The following is a 26,658-nucleotide window of genomic DNA, read 5'->3' as shown; positions in this document are numbered from 1 at the left end:
AGGGAGAAGTGATGACCCTACCAAACAGCTCTACACAGCTTCCTGAGCTGTAAGTCTCATATAAGAAGAGTGGGATACAAGGCCAATATTTTCAAGTCTTTAGTAAGGTGAGGAGCACTGTGGCCAGTGCAGTGTATGGGCATATCATGGCTACCATGCCATCTATCCAAAGCCAAACAATGTTACTGAAGTAGTGGTGCAGGATGTCGTGGGGATTAAACAAGGGAGTATTGATTACGTTTTTACACTAGAATAACAATCAATAGGAAATTCGGACAACCCCTTCAAAAGTAAAACCAATGGATAAGAGGGAAGACTGTTGCAACATTATGTGAATAATAGCTGTACAATTCACAATGCTGGATACCTGAATATCTGCCTGCTGCTTGCCCAACCATAGGCCTTAGTTCCTTAGAGGGACCCGGATTATCATATCTGGGACCAGAAACTCCTGTAGTCTGATTGAAACCTGTAAAATAAAAGAAATATATATTTTTTTTAAAAAAGACCCTTAGATACAATGAGATCTTACTATAGAAACGTAACTAACACTTCACACTGACACTGACAGCAGCCTAGGTACATGCTCCTTTAACAATGGGCACAAAGAAATGCCAGCTTGGTTAACATCTGTAGTGCCTGTAAAGGTTAGACATCTGGATGCACTGTATAGCACATCTCTGGCCAAGTGTATACTAGGAAATACCTGGTCCTAATGCTGGTCCAGGGCCCCTGTTGTCAAAGTGAGGGCCAGGATTTTGGTTGAAACTTTTGTCAGGGCCTAGAAAGAAAAAAATACACATAGAGAAACGAGACCCAAATTGCTTATTGCTTTAAATGTTTCTCTCACTGCAGTCCTAAAGAATCAACAATGCATCAGCTGCTGGAAGTAGCACCACCTTCTGATACATCTGGTATACTAAGCAGTGTAATGCATATGGACACTTCCCCCTACATTGGGTCGTCCAAAACTACATTGTTACTAGATTAAGAACAGGCAAGAAAGAAATGTTAGTGCTATATAGTTACCTTGATATCTTGGAACAGCTTGTTGCGGAGGCTGCTTAGGAGTTTCAGGGGCTGGAAGTTTATAAAGATAGATAGGGTAGAGAAAAGGAGATGCTGGAATCGCTAATGTCAGATAGAGAACATAAAACAGCATTTGGACTGGATGTGTCTGTGGCTCATAAGGGGTCACTTGGATCACTTACTTGCCCCCAGTGTGTGACGGATCCAGCACTGGGTCATGGTCTCCATCCATTGGGAAAACTACATTGCAGATGTGACAGAGCTGCATGTAGTTACTGCATGATTTGTATACAAGACATTTATACACACATTTGGCAGGAGGGGCAAGAAGGGCAATGTAACTATTTGATTAATATGAAAGGCTATGGGTGATCTTGGCACCATTCAAATTCTACAACAGGGGTATGATGGGACCCCCATGGTAGAGATCAGTGAGGACTGTGCATGGGCATTTCTCCGATCCTAAACATGTGCAGTTACCTGCTCCCAATGGTGGTTTTGTCTTATCCTGATATCCGCTGCTGTTGGCCCAGGGACCAGGATACTGCTGATTCTGCTTATAATGACTGTCAGGTTCTGTAAATGAATAAAGAGAGAAATATAACAGAGTTGTTCAGAGATGTAATCTGGTGACCTGGAAAGAAAAATCACCAGTAATTACGGTCTTTACTCCAGGTCATAGAAAGGAAGCAGGTCGGGGGAGGGGCCTTTAAATGGGTTGTCCATGGATAAAAAAAAAAATGTTCTTCCCCCCTGTCACATCCAGCACCACCACTCAGCACTCGCCACCAGCAATGACGTATCTGTATACTGCTGTTGTTCTTGTGCTTTATCTTGCTAAGGCCAGCGATTGCTTGCTGTGACTTACAGTCATCGCTGCAGCAATATATACAAAGCCGAGGGCAGTGACTGAGGTGGTGCTGGAATTCAGGGGGATTAAACAGGTGAGTATTGCTTACGTTTTTACAGTAGGATAACAAGCAGTAGGAAATTCAGACAACCCCTTTGATACTATTGCCAATGTAAAGCTCAGCTGAGAGGAGAGGCTGTCACAACATTTCTTATATAAATTATACTTGTGCAAGTCACAATGTTGGATACCTGAATATCTGCCTGCTGCTTGCCCAACCATAGGTCTTTGTTCTTTAGAGGGACCCGGATTATCATATCTGGGACCAGAAGCGCCTGAAGTCTGATTGAAACCTGTAAAATAAAAAAATATATACTTGTTGAAAAGATCCTTAAGATACTGTAAAATCCTACTACAGAGATTATTCTGACACTATTCATGCTGACATGATGGCGGCTTAAGCGCATGCTCCTTTAACAATAAGCAAACAAAAACGCAAGCTTAGGCTATGTTCACATCTGTATTGACTGTAAAGGTTTGACATCTGGATGTACTGTATGGTACATCCCTGGCCAAGTGTAAGTAAGTAAATACCTGGTCCTATCGCTGTTCCAGGTCCCCTGTTGTCAAAGTGAGGGCCAGGATTTTGGTTGAAATGACTGTCAGGGCCTAGGGGTGAAAAATATTTACAATAAATAAGCCATCTTTCCAGACAGATATGTTAGTATGTGGCAGGAGTTTTAGGAGCTGTCTAATCACTTTGCTAGCGTATTACTACAAAATGTCGCCAATGTCCCAACGACAGTCCAACCAATGGGACATCTCACAATCTCCACAATGTAGAGGCACCATTAGGCATTATCGGAGCAGACGTTGCAGGCATCTGTAAAATCATAAGGAAGTGGACAGGATGCAAAGTGCCACTGCTTTTTCTTTTTTCTAGTAGCCATGACACTTTATTTGGTGATCAGCAGAGGTCTAACTACTGTGACCCACAAGTCTTGGGCTACTGATATGCTACCATAGTTTCTGATGGGAGGTCCAGAACGATTGCATTGTCATCTGCCTATCGTCAGCTGTTTATAGTATATAAGATATCCAAGTTACTGAATCCATGAAAAAAAAATTATAGAGCCTGAAAAAGTATCTGGCCTCACCAGCAGCTCCACCACCTCCTACTAGATAGTGGGGTGTATTGGGACATTTCACCTTACAGTGGTTCTACGGCATACAGTGGAAAACCACGAGCAATAGTGTGAGAAGGATAATCAGGTAACCAACCCAATTCATTCCTTTTTCATTGCATGATATAACATACTACCATTATATGCCTAGGATTGCCTAATATTGCGCTCATTGTCAAATTTTTTTATCTTGTCATAATTTCACCTTACAGTGTGTTGTCTAAAACTAGATTATTAGCAGCCAAGAAAGACATGTTATTGCTATGTAGATACCTTGATGTCTTGGAACAGCTTGTTGCTGAGGCTGCTTGGGAGTTTCAGGGGCTGAAAGTTTGTAAAGATATACAGGATAGTGAAAAGGAGTTACTGGAAAAGCTAATACCAGATAGAGACCATTAAACAGCATTTGGACTAAATGCGTCTGGGGTCACATGATCAGTTAACTGCCACCAGTGTGTAATGGATCCAGCACTGGGTCATGGTCTCCATTTATGAAGAAGACTCCAAAGCTAATGTGAAAGAGCCTTATGTATTTATTGCATGGTTTGCATACAAAGCATTTATACACACACATTGGGCAGGACAACAGGGCCCTATTTAATTATCATAAAAGACCATGGATGACCATGGCACTATTCAAAGGGTATGTGACCCTCCTCATGCTAGGGATCGATGACTGTGGATAGAAATTTCTGTGACCCAGATCATCTGCAGTTACCTGCTCCCAATGGTGGTTTTGTCTTATCCTGATATCCGCTGCTGTTAACCCGGGGACCAGGATACTGCTCATTCTGCTTATAATGACTGTCAGGTTCTGTAAATAAAGACAAAATTATAACTAATCTAATGGAGCAGAGGATGAAAAGAGGATTATTACCTATATTTTCAGGTTTTGAGTGGGTACTCCAAGTTATAGAATCAGTCATGTTTGTTTAATCGCCATGATGTCCAGCCACTCCAGTGCTCACCCCCAGCAGCAACATACCAATATTCTGGTAGTCACCGGTGTACAACCCCAATAATAGTATTACTAATATAAAGCTCAGTTTCGTAGAGGAGGGACTGTCAAAAAATTTCTGGTGTAATACATAGCTGTAGGATACCTGAATATCTGCCTGCTCCTTGCCCCATGCCTCTTGAGTCATTTGAAGGATTTGAATTATTAAATCTGGAGCCAGGAACCTGCTGAGTCTGACTAAACCGTGGTTCAGAACCTGTTAAATAAAACACATTATTAGATTGTTCGATGAGGATGACACTGTAAGGTCTGGCTACAGAAGCCCCTTTGACACTGTTTACGTTGACTGGACAGTGCCATAGTGGAATTGGTGTATGTCCTCAAGATAAAGGAGTCTAAGCAGCACCAGACAAAAAATATATGCATACGGTTGCTTGTCTCACCAAACCAGACCCAGGTACATATAGCTATTCAAAAAAGCACATAGGAGACGGCACTTTCAAAGGGATCTTCACTCTTTGATCACACCAGTGCAATGTTTCGGCTATAGACGCAGTGCTTAAGAAAAGGACCTATTACACAAAGCGATTATCGGCTGTAGCAATGTCGACTGATCGTTGTCTTTCAACATGTTGAAAAATCAACGACCTAGATAGCAGCGATCTGCTGCCGTTGCTCTGTGTAATAGGAGCGGTGGCAGCAGACCGCCACTATCTTGTATGGGCTGCCCAGACGATCTAGCGATCACCCGGGCGGCCCCTTGGCGGTCCCCCTGGCTCTTACCTGCTCGCTGTCAGCATGTGTAATACCACCGTCAGCAAGCGAGAAACGAAGAGCAAGCGAGCGCTGTCCTGACAGGTCAGTGGTCACTTGCTCCTCTGAATCGCTTTGTGTAACAGGGGCTAAAGGCTGCATCTATAGCCGAAACGTTGCACTTGTGTGATTAAAGAGTAAAGATTCTTTTGGAAGTGCGGTCTCCTATGTGCTTTATTGGTGCATGTCCCTTACAGAGGATTACAAGATTGTGTGTATATAGTATGTGCAGTAACACAGCACATCCTAATATTATACTTTGTAAATACAGCAACCTCAAAAAATTACAATATGCAATACAATAGAGATTTAGCAAGTGGCAGAGATATTACTTTCATATCACTGTTAAATAGGCAACAAATGTGTCAGATTTACTATAAGAGGCTGAAGCCGTTCAAAAGCTCTGGATGTAATGTATTGCAAGTGTAAGTTAGCTGCATCACTGTGGTTCAGCTCCAGCATGATATTACCTGGTCCTAATGCTGTTCCAGGTCCCCTGTTGTCAAAGCGAGGACCAGGATTTTGGTTAAAATGACTGTCAGACTCTAGGGATGAAAAACATACATATGATAAATGTGTAACAATAAGCAATTTGTCTTTCATTCCTCTCTTACTGCGGTCCTACAGTATTAACATTGTATAACCCATTTATATACTGGAGTATTCAAAGAGGGAGGTTAATAGGAGCTGTCTAATCACTTTGGTAGCATATTAATATAAAATGCTGCCAATGTCCTATCAACAGTGGTCCAACCAGTGTGACACCTCACAATCTGTACAATGTAGTGTCACCATTAGACATTATCTCATACTCAGACACCTTCCTCACTCCTGTTGGTAATACTCAACTATGATCCCCGGTGTGCATCGCTGTGTATGGATGTTCACCCATTGACTGAGAAGCACTATGGTAGCGAGGAAGGTAATTGTCTGTTCTTGATTTTAGCTACCCTCCACCATGAGTATGCGTATATATATATATATATATATATATATATATATATATATATATATATATATATATATACACATTTTCACAGCATAGAATACCTGGATATCTGCCTGCTCCGTGTCCTTGTCCCAGGAAAGGTGTTTGATTCTTAGGGGGATATGGATTGCCAAATCTAGGGCCAGGAATTTGCTGATTTGGACCAAAATGTGTTTCAGACCCTGTAAAATAAAACAATTATTGTGAAGTATAATAAATACAACACATACAATGCTCTAAAATGTACAGTGGAAGATAGATGAGAAGGTAGATCAGAGCGATGGCAGGTACTGTACTGTACATACATCTATATAGGTGCCTCTAGATGTGTTCCATGTCTATGGACACATGTACTTAGGTAAGCTGTGGACATGTCATTGCAGTTTATATGAATTATATAAATACCTGGTCCTATGGCTCCTCCAGGTCCCTTGACATCAAAGCGAGATACTGGATTTGGGTTGGGACGGCTGTCAGAAACTATGGATTAAAAAACAAACATACTTAAAGAGGTTTTCCAAGATTAACGATATAGTTCAAAAAACATCCATCTGAATTGCCAAAGCCTAGCCAAACCTCCCTGTATACTTATATCAGCTTCTCCTTCCACGATACAGCTTACAGAACAAACCTAGTGGCCAGAGATGATCACATAGCTCTTCTTCTGTAGCCCTAGCCTCTTCCTGCAACAGATCCTGCTTCTCACATACACAAATTATACAAAATGCAGCATATGGCCCTGTTTGCCCCCCCCCCCCCCCCCATAGCCAGATACTCACCCCTGCAGCCAGGTTTTCTCCCCCAAGTGTAGCCAGATTTTCCCCTGCAGCCAGTTCCCCTTGCTTGTAGCCAGATATGCCCCTGCAGGCAGACCCCCCCCCCCCACCTTTTTAGGTAGATATGCCCCTGAAGCCAGTTTCTTTCCCCCATGTAGACAGATTTGCGCCATCCCCTTGTAGCCAGATATGCCCCTGCAACCACCCCCCATCATGCACCTGGTCATAGAGGGGTGTAGTGATGCAATCACCAAGCTGCTGTGCCTGGGCAGTGTGATCCATCACGTGACTGTGCCACTCAATGACCACACTGCGCATTAGTCGGGCCTGATTTTTCTTTTCCTGTAGGGCACGTCACGGGACCCCATCAGCAAGACCAGACCTGAAGTGGGAACGGGACGTAACTAGAGCATGGAGAAACGGGTCCAGGGAGGTCACGTGATCCGCTGCACGATCTCTGAATACAGCCAATTAAAGTTGTGCAAGTATATTATAAATCTATATGACTGGGGTGTACGGGGCAGTTTGCAGAACACTGGTTACATGGCAGCAGCATATACTTGCAGCGCTCACTTTAAAATGTGTGAAGAGCAGAGAGCCAGCAGGGGGTGAGCAGGCAGATGACACTAGGGGGAGGGAAAACAATTACTGTGGATCTAAGCTATGTGTACAGACAAATTTGCTATAATCTGAAATTACCTGGTTTTGTTCCATCAACAGGTCCCTTAATGTCAAAGCGAGAAGGACGTGGAGGATAGTCAGAGGCTATGAATAAAATTAAATTATATATACTTTTAAAGTTTAATGGGATCAGAAAAATCAACAGGTTTTTAGGCTTAACACTTTTTAAGAATTATTGGTGAGGAGTTTCAAATGATCCACTGTACTCACAAACAAATGCATAGCAACCAAAATGTACCATCACCATGAAATGCAATGTGTAACAAAAAAACTATCTCAGAATGACTTGGATAAATTAAAGCATCAGAAATGGTTTGTTGGATTTATAGTACTTTGGATTTATAGTACTTTGGATTAGAAGGTATTTGTACTCCCTGCGAGGAGAACTATTTGTATTGTCTTTTTATGGAAAATAAAATAAAAATGATATTAAAAAAAAACAAAACAAAAAAAACATCAGAAAGTTATTCGCCCAAAAAGTGAAACAGGTCTGGTTTATAAAAAAAAAAAAAAGGGGGCTTTGGTCATTATTGTGGTATAGGCTTAAAAATCTTTAAAGCGGTAGTTAACCAAAAAAATCTTTTTTTTCTAATCAACAGGTGCCAGAAAGTGCCAGAGATTTATAACTTATATTTTTTAAAAAAATCTCACGCCTTTCAGTAGTTATCAGCTTCTGTGTAAGTGGATTATTCTTTCCAGTCTGACACATTGCTGTGCTGCCACCTCTGTCCATGTCAGGAACTGTCCAGAGCAGCAGCAAATCCCCATACAAAACCTCTCCTGCTCTCCAGACTGGAAAGAATACCACTTCCGGCAGGACATACAGCAGCTGATAAGTACTGCAAGACTTGAGATTTTTTAATAGACGTTAATTACAAATCTCTGGCACTTTCTGTCACCAGTTAATTTGAAAGAAAACAATATTTGGTGAAATACCCCTTTAAGGGGTTAAACAAGTCATATGTGATACAGTATCCCTTTTTTGTTGTATTGTATGGAAAATCCCTGGTCTACTGTATCTAAGTAGATACCCGGACGGAGATATCGGCTCCGGAAGGTGAGGGTGCGCTGTATGCTAATTACCTGAGATGAGTCCGATGCCCATAAATAATGACTGGAGCCGTCATTCTCTATGGGCATCGGACTCATCTCTGCTGAGCGCACGTACGGCTTCCGACTGTGAGATCCCCATCCTGGGACCGGGTCCAGGAGCTGGCTTACAGGAAAGGGTAAGTATCCGCGGCTCCACCAGGGGGTCGGGCGGGCTCGGCACCGTCATCCCAGCTGACAGGTTCCCTTTAAACAATTTACAATTTGTCTCTAATTCTTCTCTCACTGCAGTCCTACAGTGGATTTTAGAAATATAGAAGATTGTCGGTAGAAAAAGAACACTGGGTCCATCTAGTCTGGCCACAATCTCTAGTTTTATTACTTGTTACTAGTCTAGTTATTTTTTTTCAATATTTCTCTTCTTATAATTTTTTTTTCCTGATAAATAATGTGACTAAAAAGTCTGCAGTCCTGGCACTTTTTTTTACCTCTTTTTGCGTACCATACGGGATTGTATTAATAGATCAGATAATTACGCACGCTGTGATATAAAATGGGGGACATTTATCAAGACTGGAGTACAAGTATGCTAGTTATTAATAAAGACCTGCCCCCCTTTCCCCCGATTAGATTTACTAAAAGGCTTGTGCCTCTTAGTAAAGCCGGCATTGCTGAACAAATCTACACTTGTATAATGATTAACGTTTGCGAGTGGGCGTAAAAAATGATTAATCTAGCACATGAGGAGACCCACACCACCTCCCAGCCTTGCTGAACCCCCCTGCCAATCAGGCAAGCGGGGGATACAGCTGGCATATACCATGAAAATAGGGCAAATCTGTTCTTTTCCATGGCATACACCTAGGATGCATCTTGATTAATCTCCCCCCTAAATGTTTATTTTTATGTGTTTTATTTGTTTATTGGTAAAGGGGGGGGGTATTTCAACACTTATAGGGGGGAGGCTATGTCATATTTAAAAAAAAAACTTAATTTAAAATGTTTTTTTAATTTTTATGTCCCCAAAGGCATCTATTACATGCAATCATTAGATTGCATACACTGTTCGAAGCTATGCCATTGCGTAGCCTTGATCAGGGTTATCAGCGCTCTCCACATACAAAGGCAGACTCTATGACCAGACTGACGATCAGACCGCACAGAGGTAAGTATATGACGTCCAGCAGTCAGGGAAAACAATCAGGATCTCCGCAGTCACACTTTGGGGGGTCCCGATTGGACAGTGACGAGAGTACAGCTCCTGTCAGTGAAACTTTAATACTGTGATCAGTGACATTTAAGGGATTAATACCTGTCATTAATGCTGATAGCAGGGAGAGGAGAAGGAAATCTGATATGTTATCCCCATCCTGTCCACATCAGGGAACTTTTGTCACAACTACTCTGGATCTAATCTATGTCCACAGACATATTTGCTATAATCTGAAATTACCTGGCTTTGCTCCAACAACAGGTCCCTGGGTGTCAAAGCGAGAAGCAGGATTTTGGTTAGGACGATAGTCAGGGGCTATGAATAAATTTAAAAAAAAAATAAACATTATATACATATATCCCTAAAAAAATAAACAAGTCCTATATAATACAATATCCTTTTCTGGATGTATAGTTCGGCACATCTCTGGCTAAGTGTGTGTAAGCAAGCTGTGTGTTATTGTGTTCCAGCTGTAACATGAAAATACCTGGTCCTAAAGGTGCTCCAGGTCCCTTGGTGTCAAAGCGAGAAACAGGATTTTGGTTAGGACGGTAGTCAGGGGCTATGAATAAATTAAAAAATAAACATTATATACATTTATCCCTAAAAAAAAAAAAACAAGTCATATGTGATACAATATCCTTTTCTGGATGCATAGTGCAACACATATATGGCTAAGTGTGTGTAAGCAAGCTGTGTGTTATTGTGTTCCAGCTGTAACATGAAAATACCTGGTCCTAAAGGTGCTCCAGGTCCCTTGGTGTCAAAGCGAGAAACAGGATTTTGGTTAGGACGGTAGTCAGGGGCTATGAATAAATTAAAAAATAAACATTATATACATTTATCCCTAAAAAAAAAACAAGTCATATGTGATACAATATCCTTTTCTGGATGTATAGTGCAACACATATATGGCTAAGTGTGTGTAAGCAAGCTGTGTGTTATTGTGTTCCAGCTGTAACATGAAAATACCTGGTCCTAAAGGTGCTCCAGGTCCCTTGGTGTCAAAGCGAGAAGCAGGATTTTGGTTAGGACGGTAGTCAGGGGCTATGAATAAATTAAAAAATAAACATTATATACATTTATCCCAAAAAAAAAAAAAAAAAAAACAAGTCATATGTGATACAATATCCTTTTCTGGATGTATAGTGCAACACATATATGGCTAAGTGTGTGTAAGCAAGCTGTGTGTTATTGTGTTCCAGCTGTAACATAAAAATACCTGGTCCTAAAGGTGCTCCAGGTCCCTTGGTGTCAAAGCGAGAAGCAGGATTTTGGTTAGGATGGTAGTCAGGGGCTATGAACAAATAAAAAAATAAATAAACATTATACACATATATCCCTAAAAATAAACAAGTCATATGTGATACAGTATCCTTTTCTGGATGTGTGTCATTGTGTTTCAGCTGTAACATGAAAATACCTGGTCCTAAAGGTGCTCCAGGTCCCTTGGTGCCAGAGTTAGAAGCAGGATTTTGGTTAGCAGAATCTATGAATAATAATATACATACTTACAATATAACCAAGTCATATGTGATAGTGTATTCCATTAAATTCTCATTTAACATACAAAATCTGGTGTACACCGGGTGCACAAAATACAAAATAGTTTTGCTAAATATCTTGTTACCTTGAACTCTCTGGAAAAGTTGTTGAAGTAGCGGCCCTAGGCCAGACACAAGGGCCTTCGCGGAGGGGGTCACTTGCTGAGGCTTGATGACTTTCTCTGCTCCAGAAAGGATATAAAATATCTACATTACTGATTACTGAACCATCTGTATAGTAATATGATCTGGTATCAACTGTGGGACATTTTTACAGGATATATGATGTTTAAAGGGGTTATCAACAGAGCAGAAAAGGTCCATCTCTTCTGTTCTCTGGTGCACCACTTCCTCTATCTGGCTTCTAAGACGAGAGAGGGGCAGGTGCATGTTGCAAGCAATGCATGTGGGCAAAACCACCCCTAAGCAACGTCCAACAGTCGCTGATGTTGCTGTGACATAAGTAACATAGAGAAACTATTAAACATGATCACGTGCAGGAATGGTTCGCCCAAACGCAATGCTCCCAACATGCCCCTTCCCCCCCTCTTGTCACGGAAGCTATACTTCCAAGAGAGAAAGTGGAACGCTGGGGAGTAAAACAGATGTCTAGAGGAGTACGCTTCCTCGTTCCCAGCTCCTTGTCTGTACTATTACACACATAGACAATGAGTGGAAGGAGTGTGGGGGCGTGAGGAGTGGGAGGGGCTGCACAGGCGATCCTTAGATCGTCCGGGCTGTCCATTGAAGTCACGGAGCGACATGCAGCAGACCATCACCTTCATGATATTTATTTATAACCTGTTGAAAGACCGCGATCAGCTAACATGTGCAGGTCGGCTGGTTGTGGTCTTGTATTATAAGGGGAGCGCAAATGAAGTTACTTTATAGATTAACAGGACCCTACTGCTTCAGTCTGTTATACCTGCACATTATAAGCTAAGAGGGTTGGTGGAATAACCCCTACTATACAATTACCTTTTTGAACTACAGGTGCAGTCTTTAGGATGAGGTTCACTTGTGGAGGCTGGATGACTTTCTCTGCAACAGAAAAAACATACAAATATCTAAGTTACTGAAAGATGAGTTGTAGAAAACAAAAGAATATGAATATTTATAACCAATCATTTGGTTTGCTAAGGAAAAATAGAATGTATTTCATTCTACATTGGGTTGCCCAAAATTGGGTTGTTACCCAGTATATGCACAACCCAGAAAATCCCATCACTACTATTTGGTTACCTTCGGGTTTCTGAACAGCAGATTCACCAGTCGTGGCTGTCTTCTCTGTGCTAGTCCCTTGCTCAGGCTGAGTGGCAGTCTCAGTTTCTGTAACTGTATAATGATATATAGGTTGCTGAAAAGAAACTGATCTATAGAGGACTTATAGCATTATGAAGCAGTGTGATTGGAGTCAATGGACTGGCCTGTATAAAGCAGTGTATAATCACTATAGCATGGATGGGGGACCTTCAGCTGCTACAAAACTACAATTCCCATCATACCTGGACAGCCAAAGCTATAAATATCCAGGCATGATGGCAATTGCATTTTTGCAACAGCTGGAGGAATGAAGGTTCCTCGTCCCTGCGCAAGAGGGAACATAAAACATGTTCCACAACTGGACTTCTTATACACCCTATTAGAGCTTATCAATATTGTAAGGAAGTGTCTTTCTTGTGACTTTTTTTAGTAGCCAGAGCAGAGTGGCTGGCAAACCCTCCATAGCTATGGAATTCATGCTCAAGCATCCATTTCAAAGGGAGCATCACTATATTGCATTCCGTGCAGTGATCTATTCTGGGTCCGAAGCACCATACACACACATCATATCTAGCTAAAAGGCTTATATCGTGGCAGCTATCAATATGGTGTCATATCTATACAATAAGTGTCTTACCTTTAATGCCTGTAAGCTTTTGTAGTTTCCGTTTCTTAAGCTCTAAAAAGGCCTAGAATACAAAATATAGCTGGTTATACAGAAAACTGGGGTAAAGGTTGTACAGTTGTACTGTTAGGTTTATTAGCAATGTTACTGTATGAATTGCTCTTAGCGCCTGAGTTATCAGTAAATTAATAGAAAGTCAGAAATCGGGGACATAAATAATCTTAATACTTTCACCTTAACCCTGAAGACAGTACAGCAACATTACATGTCATTCAGGATTGATGAAGAGTGGCAACTATAAAGGTGGTCATACATATTCAATAACTGACAGCCGAACGGTCGTTCTGCCCTCGGTTATGTCTCCTGTCTGTCGCCCGTCCTCGCCATACACAGGAATGTTCGGCACGGCTGAGCGTTCTCAGCTCTCGGCTGAATCAGTAGAGGAGTGTGAAGATTTAAACCGTTTGGTGCTTCCGCTATTATAATGAATGATGATGCCAGGAACTCCGGAAGTCTGTAGTACATGGACGGAATGTGTGAATGCTTCCTAAGGTGTGTGGGGAGACCTTTAAAGGAGTAGATCTAAACCTTTAATCAATGGCCCTACCCATCACATCTTTGATTATTGTAGGCATAGGCCATCAATTAAAAGTCCAGGAAAAATGCATTACAAACACTGTAATGGCTACAAAAACTGCCCAGTGCATTCTTATAAACCCTCTGGGCATATCTAATCATTATTAGTGGTACAATGCCCATACTGCCCCACAAATTAAAGTTAGAGCAGTCTGCTTGTCTCTTTACGGCAGCTGCAAACATGTCAACCATCCTCAATAGACAGAGCAATTTTGAGTCAGTAGACACGCGCGAAGAGGGGACTGCAGCAACCACAGCAAATGAGGGCAAAGAAGCTACAAAAGGTCCCTCCTGTTTACAATGCATGTAATACAAGTCAGAGTACCTTCTTTTCTTCCTCCAGCCTTTGTTTCTCCTCTAAAATTCTCTTCTGCAAATCCTCCTTACGCGTCTTGTAACGCACCAGAGCATTAGACATTTGCTTTATGGCTTCCAAGACAAACTTTACATCTTCTGCATCATCAATGTAGAAACATTTCTAAGAGAAAGTGAGAGAAGAAGCACAGAATAAAAGATCATTGCTCTTACAGCCTAGAATGGGTAAAGTGGGATCAGGTGAGAAAGGGCTCGACTATGTTTGTTTCTTTTGTTTTCAACTCCTTTTAAACGCTGTAACTTTTTTAAATATTTCCATTGACGTAACTGTATGAAATTGAAGAAAACACGTAATTCTTTCACTGTGTGGTAAAATAAGATTATATAGACACCTCATTTATATTGTTTTTGCAGTGTTTTGTTACTTTAAATATAAGAATTTTGTTTTTATTTTCTTTTTTTAATAATTTTTAAAAAATACGTTTTTTTTTTTGTTTTTTTTACTTTGCATCAACATATTTTGACCCCCAATCTACGGTGCTGTGAGAAGGATTGGTTTTTGCACAGTTGTCTGTAGCTTTTATTGGTACTATTTTAGAGTATATGAGGCTTATTATCCAATGTTTTTTAGACTGAAAGATGATACAATTTCTATTTAAAACATTTTAGTCCTTTAAGAGATGCGTGAACATGTGATCACTTGTACAGTACACCTATGTGTCACAGCGTACTGACAAACTGCTGATTAATTAAAAGATCTATCATGGAGGACACAAGGGCTGTCCATGGGGTCACTGGAGACATGACAGGACCATTACTTCACAAATAACCACCTAAATACTACTGACTGTACCACTGAGGAAGTTAAACTGCAGTCTGATCCCAGAAGCCAGCATCCACTGCATGTGAAGTAACAAAGGGGTTAATGCAACAAATCCTAAGGTCACCCCTTTCCATACCTCCATACATCTCCAGAAAAACATAACATTGATCACAAGTCCAACAAATAAAGTGGCCATAGAAAGATAGATATGATAGAGCTAGTGTCTGTAAGAAGCCTACTCAGTTACCTTACCAGAAAATCAAACAACTCTTCATTGCCCCAGAATTCGTCCGGATCACCGTCACTGAAATCCTACAGAGAAATGACAGATAGTTTTATTGGGAATTTCAAGCTCGCAAATTCAGTTCCATGTGGTCTCTAACAAAGTTTGGGATGCATTGTGTAATTCTCCTTTGACGAATCTTGCTCCGGATGAGGGCCCTCCATAGGTTTGTGTATAACGGTACCATTGGGCAGCTCAGCCACCTAGCAGAACTGTTTCTGAGCTTCTTACTTGTGTCTCTTACTGTGTTTCATGTATTGATACTACAATGCATATGATCAGGTCCTTTCTTTCCTTCCTTATTCCTTACAGTGTGTCATACACTGGTTGCTGTGTATAAACCTAAGCCAACCATCTATAAAGACACTGAGGTGACAGTGTCTGCTTTCATGTATCATGTTTATAGAACAGACATCACTAATCTCATACCATGCTGCACACTTCCAAGTCACTGTCAGTCTCCTTGTCCTGTAAAACAAAGGCAACCGGTTAAAACTTCTATAATGTGAACGGCCGCATGGTTTATGCAAGAATTCTTTCTGATGCTTACCTTCTTTTTCTTTTTACACAGGGGTAGATGTGCACTGCTAAAAAACGGAAATACCTCCATGAATATTTTAGGGAATATAAGAGGGGACAATAGTAGATATGCATGCCATAGCTAAACACACACAAGAATTGTTAAAACTGAGTGCTATATAAACCAATACACATTAGCTCTTTCTATACTACTAGCATAGGTGCACCGTACCTAAAGGAATAGCAGCAACTAGGTGTAAAACTAATAGATTAGTAACAGTATATTCTCATTACTAACCTGAAAATTATATTTGGATCTTTTTCAAAAGCCTCCCTCAGTTCTGTAATGATAGAAGACAACACAATATTACATTCACAACTAATGGCTACCAATACGGCTACAATTAAAGGGGAAACGAACCTGCTGATTTACCCCAGCAGCTCTTTAACTCATGTTGTCAGTCATGTTATTCATTCTTCCGTGCGTCCCAATGCATTTTGATGAAGACTGTGGGCGTTGTCCAGGCACCCAGAGCAGCCCCCTCAGCCTGCCCAGCACATTCATAGATGCATAGTAATGGCACTTGTAGGAATATACATAGTGGGTGGAGCGGGCGATTTGCATATCTTCTTCAATCAAAATGCGCCAGAACGCACAGAAGAATCAATAACATGACTGACAACATGAGTAGAAGAGCTGCTGGGGGGATATCAGCAGGTTCATTTACACAAACCTGCTGACAGTTCCCCTTTAAAGCTCCCACAAGGGATCACCCAAATATCCAAAAGCCCCAAATGCTACACAGAAAAAAATCTGAGTAAGAAACCAGAAAATAAAAGAGTTTACCTTTAAATGAGACACCTCCTGAGGGCAACACAGATCGCACATCAATATCACCACAGTTTTCATTTTGTGTTTCACGTTTATGCTTCTTACTGCGAGAATCTGGAGAGTGCTTCCGCCTCCTACTGTAGTCCTTGGTGTCAGAAGAAGCAGCTGAGGAAGTTTTACGACTGGAGGATCGGTCACCTTTATGTCCTGGGCTGTCTCCCTTCTTAGGGAGAACTGACGATGCGCTTTGATCTTGAGCTATCGCTCTTAAGTCCACATCATCAAAGTCATCTTGAAATATTGAACCTGCCACACCAAGCAGCGGAAGAGCAGTGCTAACTGGTGGGACAGCTTCAGTGGCAACTGGAAATGGAAGTTCTTTTTGATATGGAGGGGCACTATCCAAACCATGAGGAGCTAAAGGACCAACCCTAGTGTCAGGCAACCCTTCTGTGCCCCCTCCACTCTTGTACTGCCATGCCATGCCACCTACAGTATCTAGCGGAAATTTTGGAACGTCTCTATTATCAGAATGATATACTGGGCCAGCATCGTGGAACCTAGATTGGGGATAGTAGTCACCACCTACTCCTTCAACTCTAGCATCATCTCTTCTGTCATACTGAGATACAGGGCTTCTAGGACGGTTCAGGGACCTGGCATCGAAATCTTGATCTTGAAGCAATCTTGACACATCTCCGCTGTCACGTAGAGGCTCCCGCTCATGGTCACGTGGCCAGGATCCACCCATGTCATCATCAGCGTGTTGTTGAGCTTCTGCCTCTTCTTGAAGTTTCAATAATCGCTCCCGAGCTCTACGCTCTTTCCTAGCTAGCTTGGATTTACTAATTTTTTTAGTTTTAGGTTTTGGGTCCTTTAAGTCCTCACTTACTTCAATGCCTTCCACTGTAAAAGATAATTATGAGAGGAAATATTTACTTTACATATTTAAAATGTCTGTATATATGAGTTCTAAAAGCATGGCTGATCTCTTTGGTTGGTACTGCAACTTACACTTTAAACTGTTTGAGCTTTGAGCATAGAAAAAAACAAACAAACCCTGACTGTATAATCTCGTCCATTAACTGATCTTCACTTCCATTTTTTAAAGTTAAGTTCAAGCCCATCTGACTAGTCCCTGAATTGTCAAACTATAAGCCCACACATCTCAGCAACTGGATGGCATAGCAACTAAAACCGAGAACATGTGGGTAATCAGGGTGCCCTAAGAAACTTAACGATAGCAACATTTTGGTTTTTGGGCATTTGCTACAGGTTCTCTTTAATGATACCTTTGTTCATATACTCTATTAGGATATATATGTTGCAGTGAAATGATAGAATCCAGGGATTTGATCAAATCCCAGGAAATGATTAAATGACGGCGACATTCCATTATTTCCCTAAAGAAAGTCAGGGATTTGATCAAATCCCTGACCCCTTTCAAGGAAATAATGGAATGAGTAAACTATTTAAGTACGTTACTCACCCAGGCCAAGAACAGCAATGGACGTGGGGCAGGAGGCCCATGATAGCGCGCCAGCGACCTGTCATCTCCCAGCAGGTACAGCAGTAGCAGGCAGACAACAAGGAGGAGGCCCAAGACAGGCATGGCGGCGGGGCGGATGGGGAGCAGAGCGGCATGCACCTGACCTCCCGACAGGCTGGGGGGAACAGGAGGCCCAGACCTCCCGACAGACATGCTGGGGGAGCATGTAAGACTTGTACAGTGAGCAACTTGTATGTTGCAGGGGAAATGATAGAATTCATTCCATCAATTCCCAGAAAGGGGTCAGGGATTTCTCCCTGACTTTCTCGAGGGAAATGATGGAACGGCGTAATTTCATCATTTCCTGGGATTTGATCAAATATATACAGTAGTGTCTTGGATTACGAGAATAATACGTTCTGGGACTGTGCTTGTAATCCAAATCCACTTGTGAACCAAAGCAAATTATCCCATAAGAAATCATAGAAATGCAGACAATTGGTTCCACACCCCCAAAAAAATTATTTTATATTCTGAATAACATGTAAAACAAATGAAACAGACATTTATAAACAGCTGAATATGTGATATTATCAGTTACTGTACAGTATAGTAATCATCATGTGGTGTATAATGTATAGTAAGTGCATAAACCTGATAACACAGCAGCAGTTTGTAGATACAGGATGGGACTGCAGCTCCCCATAATGCAGTAGCATAGTACAACAGGCCAGAATAGAGAAGCAGGGCTGCTGTCAGAGGTCTGTGTGGTCACATGGCAGCAATGGGAAAGGGTATGTGTTCAGCATGGACCAATCAGGACTGACAGACTGCAGGGAGCATGAAGGAATGAGCAGGGCAGATGTAGGCATAGTATAGCAGCAATCTCTGTACGGAGAGAGGGGGGTTACAGCTATGGAGAGATTACCCCCACAATCCTGTCCCCTGAAGTGAATCTGCTATGATTTGGAAGATGAGGGAGACTTCCTGGGTCAGAGTACAGTACTGTAGACCCCGCTATGCAGACCAAGCTCCTCCTCCAGTCACCCTCCCACCCAGTACAGGGAGCTCTTAAACCAAAACAATGCTCTTACACCAAGTCACAATTTTGAAAAACTGTGAGCTCTTAAACCAAAACACTCTTAAACCAAGTTTTTCTTAAACCAAGGTACACACACAAACACAAAGTAGTACCATGGTTTTCAAATGCAAATTTGAACAATTCAGTATACGAATGAAAACTTCCTGTTCTGTACAATTGCTCGGTCCTGTCAGCGGCTAGTGTTTCAACCCGTGCGACTGCAGTACTGTGAAGTTTTACTTGCCTGCCCTACCCCCCCCTCCTTGTAATCTGACTCCTCCTGTACCCCTCTAATGTCTCCCCCCTCCCCCTGAAGTGTGGCGTACGAGTCGTCTTTGCAGACATGGATCATGAGTGGCAGTGGTCCAATATATCTGGTGACTTTAGCACCAGAAGTAGTTTCACTGCTGTAGGGTATTGTACTGTACATATAAGATTTCTGGGGTGTAGGAGTGCAGTAGTGCATAGAGTAATGAGTGCATCACCATATCCCATCTTATAGGGTGCGGATGAGTGAGGAGTTGGTGCACTACTGTACAGTAAGTGCTGAGGTTGGCCTAATACATACGGTACAGTACTCCTGGTGGCATGGATCGGCTGTGACAGTGCCCCTAGAATTGTAACCAGTCCACCTAGTTAGCTATTGGCGGATGCTGGAACCAATTAAACACATTTACAATATTTCCTATGCGAAACAGACCGATTCTCAAACAGCCTTCCAGAAAGGACTGTGTTCAAGAACAGAATTTATACGTAAATGACTAATAGTGCACAATTTCTGACAATACAGCATTTTGGTGATCAGGGAACAAGTAATAGAACGCAAACAAATTCGGAATGCTTGTAGGTAGAAGGGAGAACGCCTACATTAGGGCTAGGTTGTATTCCTCAGACCCTTATGGATATACAGTAATTGTCTCAAATTAGAATAACCCCTTCAACTCCAAATTCATCCGGCAAACCAGCATGGACATGTAAGTAAGTAACAGATCAGTCACAGTCACAATATAATCTGTTTCTTTTTAAAGCAGCAGACAGAGAACATACCATCAGGAATACTTTCTGTATCACTGAATTCAAACACATCCGGTTTCGAAACATAAACTTCATTTAAGACCTAAGATATAAAAACATATAAATACATATAAACAAGGTAAGAAGCTGCTCTAAAATTATCTCACTCATTGGGTTGTTGTTGCAAAACTTAAAGGCTCGGCTCTAACACTGCAGCTATCCTGAAATCTGTATCTAAATATTCCCAAGAGGTTTAACCTTTGTTCAGGCTTCTTTTTAGCAGATTAGTCCAGGATTGTAGGGCTAGAGAGGTGCTTGTACACATATACATGCCTTTGTGGTTAGACTTTAGGGTCCGTTCTTCCTCTGTATACTATATGTCTGTTTCATGGGCTATTATTAGCAATTAATTAGTTCTACCTGGCTGGCTACTATCCTATGCATGTTGTGAGACCAGTTGCCTATGATAATATTAGTCATAATATTAGCATACGCCCCACTATCTTTCTTTTCAATTTCTCACACAAGCAACATATCAATTTTAACACAAGGACTGGAATACCTGGTGATAAGACTGCGATCGCAGGAGATCCAACCACTGAGACCCCCCATGATCTTCGAAACGAAGCCCCAACTCCACTATTTTGAGCAGAGTGGTGGCTCACACATGCACACTGCCACTCTATTGATTTTCTATGGAGCTCCCAAAGAGCAGAGTGCTGTACTTGGCTCCCTTCAGACGCACCATAAACAATGAATGAAGCAGTAGTATGCTGGACCATCTAAAATAACAAACCCTGGACCATCTACCCATACTTACAGAAAGTTAAGTCAAGTTAAATTCTAACATTTTTTAGACATGATCCAAATTTTCTGTAACAAGTACAAGATCCCTATGGCTGCCAGGAGAAGACTTACATTTATTTTCTTCCTTCCATGTGTTTGTTCGATGGCGAGGGCATTATTGGCTAACTTCCTGTACTGCCCTTGCTGTCCCACTTCAAAACTAGAATCGATTCCCATAATAGGATGATGTTTCGCCTGGAAGACAAATTGCAACAAACTAAACTAAAGGTCTTGAATGTGATTGGTTGCTGTCTGTCTGAGGCAAAAACGTGTCAAATTTTATGAATATGGGCCATTGTGAGCAGTATTGCAACTCAGCCCTATTCACCTCAGCAATACCAGACATGACACCATGCCCAAGGGTCACAGGATTACATAACTGAATGGCTAATAAGCTGCATGACAAATAGACCCCAGAATAGACAGACCATATCTAAACAATATGTTTGATAAGAATATAATGGTAGATTACTATAATTTAATGAAGAGGCTGAATTGTATATGTAAAGCAAAAGTTCCTGGAAGATCTCCTTAATGCTGCTGAACTTACCAGGTATAATGTTCTGTGCTCAATTCCCACAATGTGAAAGAAGATGGAAGCTGGTTTGTACACAGACCTGCACAGCTTGCATTCGTAGATACGGAGACCTTGGCTATCTTCTGCATATTCATATATGTACTCAAGACCTGGTAAAAGAAGTCCATGTTTTAATATTACCTATATCTATTGCCTCCCCCAAGCTTCCTCCCCAAAGACATAGCCCTTTATAACTAGAGAGGTGGTTGGGTATAGTAAGTGGGTTGACCCACAGAAGGCTTCCCTTGTCCTCCTCATGTCAGTCATGTGGATCAATTCAATCAGAGGGGTATAACCTTAGAGGTTTATATTCATAAAAAAAAAAAAAAAAAAACAAGTATGATCGGTGGTGGTCCAAGATTAGCTTCTCTTAAAAACCCTCCCGATATCTACCAAGTAAAGCTGAAGAGTGCTGTAGCCTTTCTAATGGTCACCCCACCATTCCTACTAGGACCACATTTAGAAATTTCTTACCAATTAAAGGTTCTTTTTTGCCCACTTCTGTGATCTGCTCATCCAGCGTCTTTGCATTTCCCACATAGGTGATCTGTGTTTGCTTCAACGTCTATATGAATAGTGGTCAGAATCATATTGTGTGGCCAATATACAGTAAAATTACATTAACAGAGCACAGACAGAGCCTGACAGATGCTAGATTATCAAATCTTCTGAATTACTGGACTCTACACAGCTTAAAATGACTGTTTTCCCACTAAAATCAATGACACTTTAAAGGACAACTCCAGGCAAAATGTACCGTATTTTTCGCTTTATAAGACGCACTTTTTTTCCTCCCAAAGTGGGAGGAAAATCTAAGTGCGTCTTATAAAGCGAAGACGGCTCCCAAGCAGTGCAGAGCACCGCATGGAAGCCGTCCCGCCCGCCCCCTGTATTGCCGCTCACTATGCATATGCATAGTGAGCGGCTCTGAGCGATCCCCTCCGCCCGCCCAGTCTGCCCCTCCATCGCCGCTCAGCTGAGCTGATCAGAAGCCCGGGAAAGTGCAATGAGCAGCACTTTCCTGTGCTCCTGATCGGCTGTCAGCTGAGTGAGCGGGCGGAGGTGGTCCCGGAACTCACCTGTCCGGCGGCCCCAGCAGCTCCTGTCTCCCGTCGGCCGTGCGCACTTCCGACATCCTCCGGGCACAGGCAGCGGGGTACAGAGACTGCCTGTGTCCTGGATGTGTTCTGCAGCCTCTATCATTCATGATAGAGGTTGCAGGACACTTCCGGCACAGGCAGCGTCTCTGTACCCCTCTGCCTGTGCCCGGAGGATGTCGGAAGTGCGCGCGGCCGACGGGAGACAGGAGCTGCTGGGGCCGCCGGACAGGTGAGTTACTGGTTTGTTGTTTTAGGGGGGGGAAATGGCTGCTATGGGGGGCACAGGGTACTAAGGGGGTCACTGGCTACTATGGGGGCACTGGCTACTATGGGGGTCACTGTCTACTATGGGGGTCACTGGCTACTATGGGGGGATTGGCTACTATGGGGGGATTGGCTACTATGAGGGGCACTGGCTACTATGTGGGGCACTTTATGGGGGATTGGCTACTATGTGGGCACTATATGCTATCTCCAAACTGTGACAATGAGCAAAATATTTTTTTTTCTATTTTTCTCCCCTAAAATCAGGGGTGCGTCTTATCAAAAGGTGCGTCCTATAAAGCGAAAAATACGGTACTTTTTAATATATTACATAAAGTTAGCCAAATTATTAATTTATACTAATTATGGGAAATGCACATAAAGTGCTATTTCCCTCAATTTAGTAGGTCAGACAGGTTTCAATTTCTCTAGAATAAAAAAAAAAAAAAGTGATGTCACGACCCGGTCTATACCTGAAGGGTCCAACAGGGGGCACAGTATGTGTAGAAAATACATGTAAAAAATGATGTTATCATTTAATGGATCTGTAGTCTGCATTTTTTTTCTTTCATTGTCCTCAAAAAAATATACATTTTAAATCCATACAGCAAAAAAATAGGAAGTGTGTGAATAAAAATGGAATGCTTGGAATGATGTAACAAGCCAGTCCTAACCCCTGGAATCCCCGGGGGTTGCCAGGGAAGTGACCCACAAAGACCTACAAATTACATCTTCTGAAATTCAATAGGTGATCTCACAGTGGAAGCTTTTACCCTGGATAATGCAGTAACAAAAAAAATTCACTATTTGGGCAATAGTGTCCCTTTAAAAACAACATAGATGTCCCTCACCGTCATAAACTTGTGAAATGCAGAGACATAGTGTGCTGCATAATCTTGTTCATTGGTGAACCTTGCATGGCAGAGCTGCAAAAATAAAACGCCATTTAGTAACATATGACATAAAGTCACTTGCACACAGTACATATTCTTCATGCATTTATAAATACTAGAGCTGGGCACACAGCAGACACCAGTAGTTCTTAGGGGTCAAGTCTACCACAGATTCAGCTATTGAGGAGGAACACTTTTTTTTAGGTTGGCACCATCCTTTCCTGACAGACACTGCAACCAACGGGGGCACCTGAAATGATGAAAACGAACACCCCCCTTGCATGTCCTGGGATTCTACAAACTGGGGAATAAAGGCTCATATTTTTAATTTTGTGCTCTCAAGCATTTTACTTGACAAATCATATCCACTAGTATCCATATTGAATCAGCAGCAGTACTTACCCTGCACATATGTCTGTATTTCTTCTTTTTGTTGCCCATGTTTATTCTTCAAACCTGAAATACAAAATATATATGAACTTAAAGGGGTAAATCTTTTTCTTTCAAATCAACTAGTTTCAAAAAGTTATATAGATTCTTAATTTACTTCTATTTAAAAAGTCTTCCAGTACTTATCAGCTGCTGTATGTCCTGCAGGAAGCGGTGTATTCTTTTCAGTCTGAGACAGTGCTCTCTGCTGACACAGGAACTGTCTAGAACAGGAGAGGTTTTTTATGGGGATTTGCTGCTGCTCTGGGCAGTTCCTGTCTCGGATACAGATGTCAGCAGAGAGCACGGTATCATACTGAAGAGAATACATCCCTTTCTGCAGGACATACAGCAGCTGATAAGTACCGGAGTACCCCTTAAACAGTCTTTAAGAAATAAGTGACATTTCTATAAACTGGCCGTTCAGCTAGTATAACATTACTACAAATGGACCTTCACATAGTGGTAAAATCCTAAATAAGTAAAGCTTACAGAGGTTTTACCCACAAGGGACACTGAACATAGCAAACATGTGTGCTGCCAATCCAATCACTTCTTCTCAGAAGGCAGAGAGCCATGCTCTACTCACTGATCGGCTGTTGTCTTCAGGCCTATAGAACTAAATAAAGAAACAACACACATATCCAACCACCAGGAAGGCACAGGACCCCTGTTCTTGTAATTGGTGGGGGGTCCCAGCAAAGTTGTGATGAGTGCCCTACGTGTAAAAACCCCTTTAGGAGGTTAAGCTGATGACAGAGGCTATTTTATATAAATAGGTGTGCATACACTGGATCCATCACACCATGAGCTACTCTTGCAGAATAGCATTCATTATGAGTCATAGAAAGGGGTTGCACCAGAAACAGTGCCACTCTTGTGTACAGGTTTTTCCTGGTAGTGCAGCACAGGCTCACTCAGGTACCCTTTAAAAACCCCATCAAGTTTACAGTCTGTTCCTAACGCAAAAAGCGTACAGAGCTACCGGAAAGACCATAGCCTTGCACTGCAATCCACTAACAATGCAAGTCCATGGCCCTCTGAATAGCAGCATATACATTTATCACATATCAATTGGATTAGCAATAGAATATCTATACCCTCTTATTTCTAAAGTACTGCTGGCCATGGCCCCACATGATACAAGTGGCGTTAGAGGGGACCCTGACATGTTTATATAAGTCCAGAAACCTGTCCCATATAGGAAAAGAAACAACTTCCCCATAGGATGTGATTAGGAATTGTCTCTCTGACCACCCAAAACCCTGAGAACACATGTAAGCTACACAGCCATGGTGACTACAGACCCTGCAACGCGGTCACATGACCACATCATCCAATGGCTGTAGTGCTATACATAACATGTAATGGAATTACCACATAGTAATAAGAATGAGCCTACACCATGTGACCACCAGCCTTGATGACGTGTACTCACAGTAGTATATTAACATATGAAATGGTGGCAGAATCTACCATTGAATATGGAAATAACACGGTATGGCTGTAGTGGCATCATGTATGTGCACAAGCATATATACACCGTATATACCAGCGCTATCAGCTGGGACTACAGGGACAATGACAGTCCCTACACACCACTATAGCACCAGCAGAAGCCCCAGACGCTCACCTTTATAAGCTACAGACACCGGCCCGGTCCTTCTGCTCACAGCACCTCACAGAGCGCCCAACAACTACAAGCTCAACAGCCTCGTCTCACTGTCGCCACTTAAGGCGCCATTTTGGGTGAGATAATCCGTTAGGTATTCGCGGCACCAGGACTCCGACAAAATGGAGGACTTAACTGAATGTGGTGCCTTGCAGTGCAGACAACCATCCGCGCTGCGGTGAAGAAACACTTCCGGAATATGGCGTTTGACGTCATTACAACGCGCCCGTTGTGGGCGCAGTTTTCTGACGTAAGTGTGCATTGTCCGCACCATATTTTTTATTTTTTTTATTAATCCTGATTTATTCTTTTTGGGGATAGGGCCTGCTATTAAATACGTTTTATATCCATATTCACAGACATGCACAAATAGATACAGACTGCTCTAATATTCTACTACTGTGTGGTATAAGTCCCCAGTGCTGATTATCAGTTATGGGAAGTTTTTAGTTTACATTCAGGGGCTGAAGTGGTGTCTGACACAGTGGGAATGTAACTTTTCTCAGGCTGCGTTCACATGGTGAGATTTTTCTGTGTTATTGTATGCGCAGATGACAAACTTCATTAAGTGGCACATACTGTGCAGCTCATCCGTGTCCCAGCAGCCCAGCACTGTTTCTGCACACAAACACAGCAAAAGTAAAAAAAAAATGTTTCCTTTGCAAATTTTCACATTGACAAAGTCTGCACCGTATAAACCTTGGAGCTGATTCCCAATAAAATAATGTGGAATTGCTTCCCTAGTGGTGCACATAGTGTATTACTGCAGAGTGGAGTAGTGTATGGTATTAGGTGGATGACTGGGTCATGCTACAAGTACAGCACCACCAGACGCTTATAGGTAGTAGCCGACTGCTGCTTTACAATTGCAACATCGCATTTTCAGGGTATGTTCACAGTAAAATCGGCAG

At 42.0% G+C, this 26,658-nt stretch overlaps 1 protein-coding gene across 6 annotated transcripts in view; it reads right to left on the bottom strand.

The window, feature by feature from the left end:
* Positions 1-25,847, bottom strand: part of LOC138770868 (collagen alpha-1(I) chain-like) — a 40,480-nt gene extending 14,633 nt beyond the window's left edge. Inside the window, exons 1-36 of one of the 6 annotated variants that reach the window (XM_069950147.1) lie at positions 25,709-25,847; positions 24,049-24,102; positions 23,605-23,679; positions 21,864-21,954; positions 21,363-21,499; positions 20,885-21,007; positions 20,000-20,069; positions 16,398-17,288; positions 15,849-15,891; positions 15,582-15,618; positions 15,461-15,499; positions 15,001-15,060; positions 13,936-14,088; positions 12,987-13,038; positions 12,329-12,421; positions 12,065-12,127; positions 11,173-11,271; positions 10,966-11,031; positions 10,765-10,839; positions 10,515-10,589; positions 10,274-10,348; positions 10,030-10,104; positions 9,783-9,857; positions 7,298-7,363; positions 6,228-6,302; positions 5,885-6,004; positions 5,305-5,379; positions 4,167-4,277; positions 3,782-3,877; positions 3,337-3,387; positions 2,474-2,548; positions 2,131-2,232; positions 1,510-1,605; positions 1,030-1,080; positions 707-781; positions 368-469 (exon numbers count right to left, since the gene is read on the bottom strand). In XM_069950147.1, the coding sequence (XP_069806248.1) occupies positions 368-469; positions 707-781; positions 1,030-1,080; positions 1,510-1,605; positions 2,131-2,232; positions 2,474-2,548; positions 3,337-3,387; positions 3,782-3,877; positions 4,167-4,277; positions 5,305-5,379; positions 5,885-6,004; positions 6,228-6,302; positions 7,298-7,363; positions 9,783-9,857; positions 10,030-10,104; positions 10,274-10,348; positions 10,515-10,589; positions 10,765-10,839; positions 10,966-11,031; positions 11,173-11,271; positions 12,065-12,127; positions 12,329-12,421; positions 12,987-13,038; positions 13,936-14,088; positions 15,001-15,060; positions 15,461-15,499; positions 15,582-15,618; positions 15,849-15,891; positions 16,398-17,288; positions 20,000-20,069; positions 20,885-21,007; positions 21,363-21,499; positions 21,864-21,954; positions 23,605-23,679; positions 24,049-24,087 (3,601 nt within the window). In that variant the 5' untranslated portion in view covers positions 24,088-24,102; positions 25,709-25,847. The remainder of the gene's footprint in view (positions 1-367; positions 470-706; positions 782-1,029; positions 1,081-1,509; positions 1,606-2,130; positions 2,233-2,473; positions 2,549-3,336; positions 3,388-3,781; positions 3,878-4,166; positions 4,278-5,304; positions 5,380-5,884; positions 6,005-6,227; positions 6,303-7,297; positions 7,364-9,782; positions 9,858-10,029; positions 10,105-10,273; positions 10,349-10,514; positions 10,590-10,764; positions 10,840-10,965; positions 11,032-11,172; positions 11,272-12,064; positions 12,128-12,328; positions 12,422-12,986; positions 13,039-13,935; positions 14,089-15,000; positions 15,061-15,460; positions 15,500-15,581; positions 15,619-15,848; positions 15,892-16,397; positions 17,289-19,999; positions 20,070-20,884; positions 21,008-21,362; positions 21,500-21,863; positions 21,955-23,604; positions 23,680-24,048; positions 24,103-25,708) is intronic. The other 5 variants (XM_069950145.1, XM_069950143.1, XM_069950144.1 and 2 more) reach the window with 5 other exon arrangements.
* Between the last annotated feature and the right edge of the window lie 811 nt (positions 25,848-26,658).

Source organism: Dendropsophus ebraccatus, chromosome 13 (assembly GCF_027789765.1).
Source record: "Dendropsophus ebraccatus isolate aDenEbr1 chromosome 13, aDenEbr1.pat, whole genome shotgun sequence".
In the NCBI taxonomy this organism is placed as follows: Eukaryota; Metazoa; Chordata; class Amphibia; order Anura; family Hylidae; genus Dendropsophus; species Dendropsophus ebraccatus.
Note: the sequence above shows the minus strand (reverse complement) of the source record. Positions and strands in the feature narration are given on the sequence as shown.